This window comes from Podarcis bocagei (assembly GCF_964188305.1).
Source record: "Podarcis bocagei genome assembly, chromosome: 2".
Classification (NCBI taxonomy): Eukaryota; Metazoa; Chordata; class Lepidosauria; order Squamata; family Lacertidae; genus Podarcis; species Podarcis bocagei.
This window is the reverse complement of record NC_138126.1, coordinates 34719124-34732781: the sequence shown is the minus strand read 5'-3', so window position 1 is coordinate 34732781 and position 13658 is coordinate 34719124. Positions and strand designations below refer to the sequence as shown.

The following is a 13658-nucleotide window of genomic DNA, read 5'->3' as shown; positions in this document are numbered from 1 at the left end:
TTCAATTTACGAAGCTTGTAAAAGTGCTATAGTTTCATACATCGATCAGCCAGATTCTAAGCAACTGTTTTATTCTAATTTAACCACTTCTACTTTTTGTTCTAGATCATAATTACGCCATAATTCCTTCATTGAACAACAGTTATTCCTAATTTTCTCCCTTTTCCGTTCAGTTAAGAGTGGATTTCCCCTTTTTGCATCCCTCAGAAGCTGTTTAATTAACTCATAAAAAGTATGCCTTCTCTCCATTTTGTTGTTGTTGTTTAGTCGTTTAGTAATGTCCGACTCTTTGTGACCCATGGACCAGAGCACACCAGGCACTCCTGTCTTCCACTGCCTCCCGCAGTTTGGTCAAACTCATGCTGGTAGCTTCAAGAACACTGTCCAACCATCTTATCCTCTGTCGTCCCCTTCTCCTTGTGCCCTCCATCTTTCCCAACATCGGCGTCTTTTCCAGGGAGTCTTCTCTTCTCATGAGGTGGCCAAAATATTGGAGCCTCAGCTTCAGGATCTGTCCTTCCAGTGAACACTCAGGGCTGATTTCCCTAAGAATGGATAGGTTTGATCTTCTTGCAGTCCATGGGACTCTCAAGAGTCTCCTCCAGCACCATAATTGAAAAGCATCAATTCTTCGGCGATCAGCCTTCTTTATGGTCCAGCTCTCACTTCCATACATCACTACTGGGAAAACCATAGCTTTAACTATACAGACCTTTGTCAGCAAGGTATAGGGAGGTGCTATTCCTTGTGGTCCGGAGCTTCTCAAGTTACTCAGAACGCATGGGAAGGAACTCCACTGCATCAGTTCCCATGCTGCCAGTATAATGTTAAAAAAAGGGGGGAGTGTGCTTAGGAAGCTTTTTCTGCCTTTAGTTTGAATCAGGAGTTAGAGCTGGGTATTATTGCAGATGCTAGGCAAAGCCCTTAATCAGTTGTTTCTCAAGTAATACAACTTGGATACTAATTTTATTTGCCCACATTATTCACATTTAAATGTTCGAATTCACTAGTGGCTCTCAGGTGTCTTTGTTTTCCCTATAAGCGTAGCTCAACCGTGAAAATAAATAGTTGTTGTTTGGCTTGGGTTGTCATCCATTTCTGATAATCAGGTCTCCTTTTCACGGCTGATTAAGAGGGTGGCTTTCACTAGGGCTCTGATACTGTTCATTCCAAAGGACAGCCCCTAGGGTGGGGGCAATGCCCTAGGCCTAAGGTGTGGATGATAGGTGATGCTTTGCATCTGAGTATGTATGTGCTCTTTTTCAAGTCTGTCGCCCACAACATCCTCCTACAGCAAGCTGGCAAGCATCCTGTTGCATATATATATATATATCATAATGTACCACGTAGAATGTATTATAGGTTTTAAGTGAAGTGTTCAGATGCAATTAAAGAAATCGAATTCTAGAGCTTGCATATCTACGTCTGCAGATATATCTGAGGGGGGGGGGAAAGCTGCTGAGTAAATGCTGCTATATTTAGAAAAAGAATTTACTGATGATATAGCTATACCAACAAATAAACATAAACTGGTGGCTTGAACCATTAATGAAAGCACAAATTGTACGAAGGGAAAGGTCAAATGTTTACAGCTACGGCAAGCTTTAAAAAACAAGATATATCTTAATGTACAAGTGTTTCAACAGCTGCTTTATTCTCCCCTTTTCCTCCACTGAATTATTTCAGGTTTTTGAGTCATGATGCAAGAATCTGGGACTGAGACAAAAAGTAACGGTTCAGCCATTCAGAATGGAGCGAGCGCTGGTAGCCATATACTAGAGTGCAGCCTGCGGGAAGCGAGATCAAACGGAGAGACACCTTCAGTGGAAATTGGTGCAGCAGACCTAGCCCACCTTCAACAGCAGCAGGTACATATTCAGATTTCACTACCTGGAGGGAGCAAGGGGAGAAGACTTGACCATGTAAAAAGATGGTGGCATTTTCCAGCAAAATAAGAAACTTACAGAAACTAGGTTTTTATCTGTGGTTTGTGTCCTGTAGGGCAAATGCAAAATGGATGTTTCATTTATCCAATTGGAATTACTTTTTCGATACTCTTGTCAGAAAGATCAAGAGTTCATAGCTTGAGTCTGTCGTCCGTTGATGACTGTACAAAATAATGTTTGTGAATATGCACTTATACAACGAAATAAGGTTGGATGAAATCCGGTGGTATCCATATGCAACTGGGAACAGACGTCTCCTTACACAATGGGATTTCTGGTTTTCCTCCTTCCTTCCCTGCAGACCCCCATATGTGCCCAGAAACTGCTCTGGAAGGGATATATTGGAGAAAGGGGAAGTCCTGTTGTGTGAGGGAAGTCCATTAGAGCAATGTTGGATTTTCCCCATTATGATCAAGTTAGGAACACGCCTATCAATAAAAGATTTAAAAATACATTTAAATAGGAAAGTCATGTTGTATGTATCTGTAATATTAGAATTGGGGGAAATGAATCATAATTCTACTTTTTAAAACAAGCTTTCATAATGTGGGTTATTAAAAGGAAGAAGGGGTGGGCTTCTGAGGGTTCTGTGTGTCACTACAACCTTTGTCTCCTGTAATGCTGAATGTATTCTTGAAGTATTTTAAGTAAGTTATTTGGCAGCTTTGTAAATACTCTTCAGAGCACATGATGCTCTTGTCAGCAGGTAGTTGTACAGTAGAAAACAGCAGTTGAAAACACATTGCAGTCAGCCAACATTGCTATTTCCCCCCCCTTGGAAAAAACGCACACAACATAATTCCACTACAGTTTAGCTGTTTTGAGAGTCACATGATGTTAAATGCAATAGACAGTTATTTCAGCCGTTTTCTTACTATGGGTCTCTTATTTGAAGTGAGAATACAATCAGTGAGAAAATCACAGCCATGCTGAATTCATTACTGCAGTAGTCATACAAAACCATGGATAAAATTTCAATAAGTGCAGGCCACAGTTGAGTAAACAGTTGCACTGAAACTTAATTCCTGTTGACTTTTCCCTCATTCTTCGCCAGGGGCACATTCTGAATCGTAGTGCAAAGACAACAGGGGTTACAGCTTTGATTAATATAGGACAGTGAAAGAGAATAAGAACAGTAAAATATGTTGGAACTACACTGTACACAAAAGCCTTCTTCTCCAAGAGACTTCACAGCAAAATGAGCTAATTCCATTGTTAGTGTATCTGCATTTTTCTAAACCTTTTGCTTCTTTCCAATCTGTTTTTGCTGGTACACATTTCTATATTGCTCTTCATACAAAATCACAGACTAGCTACCAATAAAAAAAAAATACACAGCAACAAATGAAATAAGTTAATACTTTGAAATAACAAAAAGCCATCTTATAACTTCCACAGCAGCATGATAATACATTCTAATAGAGTATCTGGCAGCTCAGAGATCCAAAAACTGTATTACATATATTTGCCATTTCTCTTTTCACCAAATATTCATCAACATCATGGCTACCACCTTCTAACCTACCTATAATCAAGACCACACCCTAATGAACCACAGGGGTCACTGCTGAGTGAAGTAATACCTTAATCATTATATGCATTGTATCACGTCACTCGGCAGCAACCTACCTGAATGCTCAAGAAGAGGCAGGAGTGCCTTTCAAGGAGATGAATTTAATGGAAGTTAAAGGAATGAGTATTTAGTTCATACCTAGTTATAACTGTCTGTTTTGCGTTTGGCTTATATAAAGTCACCTTTGGTTTATAGTCTTGTCCATAGGTCTCCATACACTTCCCTTTTTCTTTTGTCATAGAATTTTCTTTTATGAAGCAAACAACTTGCTAGTTTAATAACACATCCATACTAAATATGTGTGCATGTGTATTTTGTTTGTTTGTTTATAAATGAGCGTACTATCCAAACAATCCTCAAAAACTGTATCACAGTGTATTTGATGGCTGTGGTTTCCAGATACTGTTTCTAGGTACTGTTAATGCTGAAAAAGGAAAAAAAAAAGTTGTTTTCAAACAGCTACAGCAAGCATGCAGCATACTGTTTAGTTGTTTCTCCCTATACAACATATGCTCTTGGGTCACTTAACAGAATGCTTGCTATAAAATGCTCATTCAATAAATCTGAATGGCTGTTAAGTAGAACTGCTGTTTCCTGACAGCATTGCAATGTAAATTCTTCATTTCTCCTCTTCTTTTTGACAACTGTATTGCATTGTCTGAAGTATCAGTGAAGGGTACTTCTGATTTGGTTCTCTGTCAAGTACCTTGTTCTTCTTTGTAGGCTACCTGCAATGATTCCTAAGGGGTGTATGGCTGCATAAGAACCAGCTTCATTAATATATTTTTAATAATTTTATCCAGTGAACTGATGTCTCTCCACCCTCTCTCCCTGGATTGGCACATACCAATAACAATGGCTGGGTGAACACGCAGCCTTGAACAGCAACTAAGCATAATACTTTTATAGCAACTTGTTGCTGTGGCTTTAATTTTCTTGAATGGGATTGTGGTGCACCTGTGTGGGTAAGCTAAACGAGAGAGCCATGTCCTTGAGGGCAGTACCATATTCTGCTAAGGAAAAAAATGAAAGACTAAATTTCAGAAGTACAGTATACCTGTTTTTCCATACAACCTAGAAAGCACAGCGACAGGTACAATTTGGTTATTATTTTGTGCAAAGTAAGGAAATACAAGCTACATAAACGATATCCCAGTGAAATAGGTTCATTTGCAAGGTATAAAGCTGTAAAGCACAAATAAACTTTAAAAATTAAATAAGATATATGCTATTCATAGCTCTTCACTGAAATTTGGGAGGTATATGTACAAAGCACATAAAGGAAAGGTTTAGTGGGTACTCAGTCTTGTGTCATAAGGTGATATTTAACATGAACAGTGACAAACTTTTAAGCACATATGTAGAATTATTCATGGGAAAGCTCTGCATTCCAGTGTTCCTTGCACATGCAGGGGCATGCATATTTGCTATGAACAAAAAAGAATGAGAGGTGTGTGCTTCTCTATAAAGAGGAGCTTATCTCAGTTCATCCCTACTTTACTTGTGTCTGTCATGCTGAAAACTTGGGCTTAAAAAAATGGAGAGTCCTTAGCTGTAGAGTAGCTGACTATGTCACCTTGATCATAGGGAAAACTTGGGGCATTACAAATGTTTTAACCCATTACAAATATCTGTTTTAAAAAAATACCTTGCATGAAGAGCAAATGCTTAAAAATAGATCCAAAAGGGAAAGAAAGAACAGAAAAGTAAAATATTGGCAAAATTGGATGTTTCTGAATAATGTGAGGGAGTAAGAGGGAGGAGATTAAAACTGAAATCTATGTGGTTGAGAAGGGAGAGGATCTGTTCAGCTTCAGGCGTTACTTTTGAAAAGCCATGTGTGAACACAACTCTTGCAAGCAAATGCCATCTGGGTAGGATGATCTGCATACCTGCCTCTAGCAAAGATTTACATTTTCTGGAGTCAGTGTCGTTCTTCGCTTGAAAACAGATGCTTCCTACATGACATTTAAACACACATTATTGGTGTGTGTACCGAATTTTGAATGTGTAATGTCAGAATAGGCGTGTAAGGCTGTTTCTGCCCGGTTTTGAATCGGGAACCTTTTGCGTGTGAGGTGAACGTGATAACCATTACACTACAGAAAACCAGTTCGAACGTGATAACCACTACACTACAGAAAACCATTTAGAACGTGATAACCACTACACTACGGAAAACCAGTTAGAATGTGATAACCACTACACTACGGAAAACCAGTTTGAACGTGATAACCACTACACTACGGAAAACATGTTTGAATGTGATAACCACTACACTACAGAAAACCAGTTAGAACGTGATAACCACTACACTACAGAAAACCAGTTTGAGCGTGATTACCACTACACTACAGAAAAGCAGCTCGGAATGTGATAACCACTACACTACAGAAACAGACTTGGAAGAGAAGTTGCTGAATTACAACTTATCACTAAACTGAAAACTATGGAGAGACCTGGTCTTTATAGAGATATTGGATTCCTGTCTCATAACATAGGCTAATCATCTGCATACTACCGCTTGCTTTTTCCTGTAGGACTAATTGCAGTCGTTAACAGTCGTCAATAGGTTTACCATACCCATTGAGTCAATCACCCATCTTCTACTACCCTCCCACTATATATAAGGGTCTGGTGACTCAGTGTATCTGAAGAAGTGTGCATGCACATGAAAGCTTATACCAAGAACAAACTTAGCTGGTCTCTAAGGTGCCACTAGACAATTTTTTAATATATTTTGTCAGGATCTGCCTTTGTTATAAATGTTGAGGATAATCAGCCTACAGTAACTCAGTAGCAACAATAATGTTGGTCACCACACATCCCAATGAAGCCTTCAGTAGATAATTGAATCATGAGTGAGGCTACCCATGTTGAAGAGTGGAGTAGCCTAGGGGAGCTCCTTGTTCTTAGAAAGATGTGAAGCTTAGACACTGGAGAACAGGACAGAAGCTTTGACAAGGAAATGAGATGCCTCAGAGTGTTCTGGGAGCATCAAATTGCTGGAGGGAAGCATCACATCCTATGAAGTATGTATTAAAAGATCAGCATGGCTGGCTGTTTTAGGTCATGCTGGACCACAGAAAATATGACCATGATAATAACAAAGCGTAGAATTCTGGTTGGGATTTTTGTGCATGTACGGAGGCACACAGCTTTCAGTTGCTATAAAAATATCTAGCATTGGCCATAATATTTGGACAAGTTTCCTTTCTCAGTTCTTGCAAAGTTTTAGGGAAACATCTGTTATTTAAAATGGTTGTTTTACAGCTAGTCAGGTATTTGGATCATTAAGTATTGTTATGGTTTCAAAAAGGAGAGGTGGAGAAATTGGAGTAGGCATTATAATAGGAAGACCTGAAAAGCTGTGTTGCTCAGCAGCAGAAACACAAACTTCTTTTCAATGATAAACTGTTCCGTTTTAATGCCATAGATTTAAATGGTGACAAACTCAATCCAACATTCTTTTTAACATTTAGGAGCCCGTGCTTTGTGGACGGGTTAAGCTACGCTGGTTGCAAATTTATTTGCAAGAATGGCAAGAGGGAAAGGTCATTATGTGGACAGATGTGCACAGATATTTTGCAAGTGTGCTTGCATTTATTGGCAAGCTAGTGGTCAGCTGGTAAAACTGGTAGTGTATGTATAAAGTAAATCAGGGGTCAGCACCCTTTTTCAGCTGTGGGCCGGTCCACCGTCTCTCAGACCATGTGTTGGGCCGGATTATATTTTGAAAAAATATATGAACAAATTCCCATGCCCCACAAATAACCCAGAGATGCATTTTAAATAAAAGGACACATTCTACTCATGTAAAAACATGCTGATTCCCGAACCGTCCACGGGCCGGATTGAGATGGCAATTGGGTCGCATCCGGCCCATGGGCCTTAGGTTGCCTATCCCTGGTGTAAATCTTATCATTTCCCTGGAGTATATATATTTTAGGTAGTGTTCACATTGCTTGATAAAATGGTTAGGAGGTGACTGCTTTTATGACAACATAGAATAGTTACATATGCAAGTAGTGCATAGAGGAACAAGATGAAAGTTTACACAGAGAAATAACACTTCATGTAGGAAACTGTTTCTTTCATCGTTTTGTGTTTGAACTGCAGCTTGATGTAGTTATGAAGAGTCACTCATATTGTTTTGAAAACTTAAGTTAAATATCTGCCTTAATATGTGTACTCATGGTTTAGTTCAGAACAATACAAATGAAGTTGTGTGCATGATGTTTCATTGACACACCCCTAAAGTAATAATGAATAATCTGGCATACTCTTACTTTTCCATAACTTTAAGGCTGGAAGTAAGTGTGTGTGTACACATTGCACATTTCATAAGTCTTACTGAATGTAATGTTCAATATTTAACACTGTCCCATTCATAGATTTCAGGGACGTTCTGTGGATAATTTGTCCAAAAAAAAGAGCACTATCTGGATTCTATGTGCATGAATGTTGCAGAGGTGACATTCAAGTTGCAGAATATATTTGAATAAAGAAGTTAATTCACAAGATACATGATATATTGTCATACCCAGCCACTGCCAAATTGTGTAGGGAGGAGATAAAGTTTTTGATGTAGTAAATGAGACCAAAGGCACAGCAAAGTCATGGTTAAGACTGGGGATTATTTGCTGGAGGTAAGGGCAGTCAGAGACTTAGGGCTGGATCCAAATATGTGCCCACTGAAGGAGGTGGGTGGAAGGTGACTTTCACACCATCTCCTACCCTAGGCATTACCCCTTGAAATAACTCTCCTGTCAGAGTTTATGGCCAGAAAAAGGTGCCTCTCTCTGATTTCCCATGATCTCTCCCTTCCCCCACAGCCCACCCCATTCTTTAGGTTTGCCTGAACTTTAGGGGAGAGAAGGGGGTGGAATAATCACCTTCCACTCACCCCTTTTATGGGCAGATTAAGTAACTTGGAGGACCAGTTTTCACTCGCTAGCTTTTCCTTGAGACTGAAATGGTTGTTGATGATGTGAAGGAATCTTCTCTCCCCATACCTTCTTCAGGGCTGGCTCTAGAGTATATTTTTATTGTTGGGTTTTCATGAGTGGGATTGTTTTTCCGGTAGTGAATAATTTGAGAGGGAACCATTACCCACTTTGACAACAGAAAAGAATTTGTTCCTTCCATCATTGTTTCCAGTTATGCGCTTGCAAAGCAGACCCTTCCATGCCTTTGGGCAACGCAGGTACATGGAAGTGGATGGGGAATTGTACCAGCAAAGCAGTCTTACTGCTCTTGCCTTTACCCCTCAAGTTTTCTGTTCACTCGACATTGAATGGAAGGTAACATGATATCTTTTTAGTCATTCAAATCTAATAACTTTTAATCTGAAGGTTAAGTAGTGGTATATAAACTAAGACATGATAATATCAATTTTATGTTCACTGAAGGGCACAATATACCTCTTTCAGTAGATAGAAAAATGTGTGTAAAATGTCTTTTGCTTCTCAGGAGAGATTCTGTCTCAGAGAACTTAGAAATATAAAAGCAGCACAACGACAGAAATTAAAAATCGCATTAAGGTAGATACTGTTTTTGTCTCTTTTTTGTTTTTAAGACCTCTGATTTATTTCAGTAAAAAACACAGTCCATTAGGTAGACTTTTTTTTTTAATGCCCTTTTATCTTATTTGTACTACATTGACACTATCAAGGCTTGAGGCTACAGTCAGAGTTTTCATTTTGTATTTTTATCTGTGTAGGTATAAGGTGTGTTCACATGTTTGGAGCCATGTATTTAATATTTTCAAAGGATGCATTTCCGCTTTAAAAAGAAAGAAAAACAACTGTGAAAACTTTTAAAGAGTTAATTTAAACCATTAAAGGAAAATATGATGGTAATAGAGAAGTGAAAGAAAGCTTGTCAGTATTTATTATATTTGAAGTTCCTGATAATAGGTGAAAATGCAGGGGTTTGTAGGTTTTTTCTATGCTACATTTTCATAGGCATATTCTCCCCTCCCCCACACTTCCCTTTTTTAAAAATATACATTTTCCAATCATCTTTCTCATGAAAATAAGAATGATTTAAAGATACTGCCCAGCATAGGTTACACCCATAAAAGAGCACCCATGAATGTAAGCTAGGTTAACTGAAGGGGTACTTTTAAGTTACATCAAATATATTATTACAGAATGGTTTGCTCAGTTTGATCTTAAATAATTACAGGAGATCATTTTCCACGTCATATGGAAATTACAGGTCAGAGTTCGGGAACCTGTGGCCATCTACTTGTTGCTGGACTAAAACTCCCCTTGGCCATACTTGCTTGGCCATACTTGCTTGGGCCATACTTGCTTGGGCCAATTTCTGAGTTTCCCCATACCTGCTATAGTATAACCGGGCAGTGGACTTCGTGGGTGGGTGGGTAGCTGTGTTGCTCCCTTGACCTCTCGTTAGTCATGTTGCAGATTACTGGGAGAAGCAAAGCAGCATTAAGGTTGGTGTAGTACAAAGGTTAGGTGAACACCACCACACTTCCCCCTATGGAGAGTTTCATCTAAGCCCTGGTAAATTCTCAGATGCATTGTATGTGGGGCTGCCTTGAAGACTGGATACTTCAGTTAATATACAATTCAGCTGCTAGGCTTCTAACAGGGACCAGCTACATAGAATGTATCCAGGCAGTACTTAAACTGGCTGCTGGACTGTTTCCACAGACAATTCAAAACGCTGTTCATTAGCTTGTTGTTGTTGTTTAGTCATTTAGTCGTGTCCGACTCTTCGTGACCCCATGGACCAGAGCACACCAGGCACTCCTGTCTTCCACTGCCTCCCACAGTTTGGTCAAACTCATGTTCATAGCTTCGAGAACACTGTCCAACCATCTCGTCCTCTGTCATCCCCTTCTCCTTGTACCCGCAATCTTTCCCCAACATCAGGGTGTTTTCCAGGGAGTCTTCTCTTCTCATGAGGTGGCCAAAGTATTAGAGCCTCAGATTCAGGATCTGTCCTTCCCATGAGCACTCAAGGGCTGATTTCCTTCAGAATGGATAGGTTTGATCTTCTTGCAGTCCATGGGACTCTCAAGAGTCTCCTCCAGCACCATAACTCAAAAGCATCAATTCTTCGGTGATCAGCCTTCTTTATGGTCCAGCTCTCATTAGCTATAAAGCCCTAAATGACTCCGGGTCCTGCCAGCTTGAATGGCCCTTTTTTCTGCCTAGGTCTCCCAAAACCCATTGTTCATCACGAGTGGTGCTTCTCTGAGTCTCTGCTCCATCTGACGTTAGGTAGGTCGTGACTGGAGAGAGAGGGCTTTATCAATCATGGAAACTTGCACTTAGTATGCTATCCTAAGAGAAACTTGTGCAGCACTGATGTTGATCTTGTTTCAGGGCCAAGTAAATACTTTTCTTTAGTGCACCCAGGCCATGTTTTATAATTGCTTTTTAGCATTCACTTTATAGCTGTGTTGGGTTTTAATGTCTACTGCTGCTGTATTTTTAATATTTTATACCACGTTTTGTTGTTTCAAATCATTTGTGTTCCTGAGAATCATACACTGACGAATCAGTGCAGTGCTTAAGAGAAGCTAACTAGTATTTATATTGTATATTCAAAACATTTGGTGTATACTGTACATTAAGATAAGATAGTCAACATTAGTTATTATTGCCCTATACTACAGATGTACTGTGGGTGGCTCTGAGACTGATGGATCCTTACATACAACTTAGGAACCCTAGGGCAGTAGCAGTGGTTGGGGAGGCAGAGCTGTAGAGGAAGAATTAAGCACCCCTTGCTTTCTCTGCCACTCCACTCCATTTCTCCCCTCCTGAAGCTGCTTTTGCTCAAATAGCTATGTGGGACAGCTTCAAAGCTTAAGCTCCAAGTTGAGCTAAATTAAAATAATTTTGTCTGTGAACATAACATTCCAGTAGTCTATTCAGCCATCCAGTGGACAGCTGGGTCTGCCTGACTATTCGCCACTCAGAACAGCTTCACTTGGTAAGTCAGTGTATATGTACTAGAAACCATAAAATTCTGTTTCTGTAAAAGAAAATAGTATTCCCTCTGTAAATTGTAAATTGTGAAGCCCTCATGAATAGCTCATTTCACACTGCTTTTAAATTTAAACTTGATTCACACTTGCTCATTTTCATGCTTCACGGCCCAGGTAAACCAAATATTTCTTGTCAATTAAAACGTACAAAAATAGAATTATTTTTTTCAGGCTTCACGTTGTAAATGTAATTTGAGCATTACCATCTGTGGCACTACTTTGTGCATTTTGAAGCCATTATGATTCTCTGTTTTAAGAAATACTAAAAATATTCATAACCTGGTTGAATAGCGAAATATATATATTTATATATTATGGGTGTCTTCAGGTGATTTTTCTTTTCTTTTCTTTTTTCTTTTCTTTCCAAGTCACATCTTTTTCAGTCATGAGGGCTTGCTCACATACATTCTTGTTCATCACTCAGTGGCTGCAGTGTCAGCTGACGTATTTATGTGTAAAACAGAAGATCAGGTAGCACAGGCAAAGCTTTCACATAACCTTCACCTACAGTGCTTCCCATTGGAGGCAATTCAGATGTTCAGCTAGGAGTCTTTGAATAATATGTAAGTCACTGTAAGGGTTTGAAATACAGGGGCACATGGTTAGATCCAGTTCTGTCCCTCTCTTAAATCAAGTGGATGCTCCCTTCAGCAGACCAGGGAAGAAAGGCAGTGTTCATATAGTTTCACAAACCCCTGAAGACCCAACACCACTTCCCCAGCTGTTCCAAATCATCCCCTAACCCTTTACAGGCAATGTGGGGTTTTTTTCGGGCAGGGGGTGCAGTTGGATACAGCCCTTAGACCACAGTTCTATAGGTACTTACTCAGAGGTGGCTTCCACTGCTGTCGATGGAGCTAACTCCCTAGTAAGTATATACAAGGCTGCACTCTAGGTCTGTCTGAAGGAGCCCTAGTGTGTTGTACTTTGCTACCACCACATCTTTCAACAAGCTGGGTTTTCTAAGTTGCCCAAAATTTGATGGCTATGGAGTTGTTTGTTTATTTTGAGTATTTTTTAAAACCTTTGCCTAAGGGTCATTGACTTACTGGATGGGATAGGTTTGTTCTCATACACTTTTATGATGGTGGAGCGCAATGCTGTTCCAACAGGGGGGAATATGTAGCATTTTGTTTGTGTAGTGATGGGTTTCCACCAGCAACCTTTTTTCAGTTTCTCACACATTGGGACCCTTCAGTAACTGCCCATATGACTGTACCCCCTGGATGCCCTGCATGAAGGCAGGGGAGGTGGTTTGCCATTGACTAGACCCCTGGGAGATTTCAAAGGCCTGTATCTTCTGCCTGTTCTGATTGGGATGGCATTTCTTGATTCTCTTTCTGGGGCAGGTTGTTTGCTTGCCCAATTGGTAGTTGTTTGCAGGATACATGTTTTTGTTGTTGCTGTGGTTTTCAAACCAATGCGTGAAGAAATTATGAACGTTTTTTGCTATATATGCCCACACTTAGAAAGGATCTGTTGTCCCTTCTAGATGGTCTGTTGTTATTTTGTGGGATGGCCATGCATGTACTGGGTGAATGAGCTCATAGAATGTATGGGCATTATTACTGCTTTTGTTGCATGGCCAGTGTGGAAGCATCATCAACAAGCAACTTGTGGTTGGTGGGTCGCAGTGGTTTACAAAGGAGGCTGTCGCTACAAGAACCTGTTGGTGTTGCTACTGTTGTTTCTGTAGCCGCTGTTGTGCCCTAGACTTCTCTGCTTGTAAAGCATTGGATGACAACTATGATATGCCAGTGTTGTAGAGGCTGCCAGCGTTGTAGAACCATAGGATTGTCCTGCCTATAATATGTGCATAAAAAGGTAAAGGGACCCCTGACCGTTAGGTCCCGTTGCGGACAACTCTGGGGTTGGGTGCTCATCTCACTTTACTGGCCGAGGGAGCCGGCGTACATCTTCCGGGTCATGTGGCCAGCATGACTAAGCCGCTTCTGGCGAACCAGAGCAGCACACGGAAACACCCTTTATCTTCCCGCCAGAGTGATACCTATTTATCTACTTGCACTTTCAAACTGCTAGGTTGGCAGGACGAGGGACCAAGCAATGGGAGCTCACCCTGTTGCGGGGATTCGAACCACTGACCTTCTGATCG

At 40.2% G+C, this 13658-nt stretch overlaps 1 protein-coding gene across 16 annotated transcripts in view; it reads left to right on the top strand.

The window, feature by feature from the left end:
- The window catches only part of FOXP1 (forkhead box P1), a 569345-nt gene that overhangs the window by 318846 nt on the left and 236841 nt on the right, over positions 1-13658 (top strand). For 15 of the 16 annotated variants that reach the window (XR_014005113.1, XM_081184115.1, XM_081184128.1 and 12 more), the window contains one exon: positions 1687-1868. Coding sequence is in view for 14 of the 16 variants with exons in the window: in XM_081184115.1 (XP_081040241.1) it covers positions 1698-1868 (171 nt within the window). In the remaining 2 variants the exon portion in view is untranslated. Of the gene's footprint in view, positions 1-1686; positions 1869-13658 lie in introns of those variants that run through there. The other variant, XM_081184119.1, reaches the window with a different exon arrangement.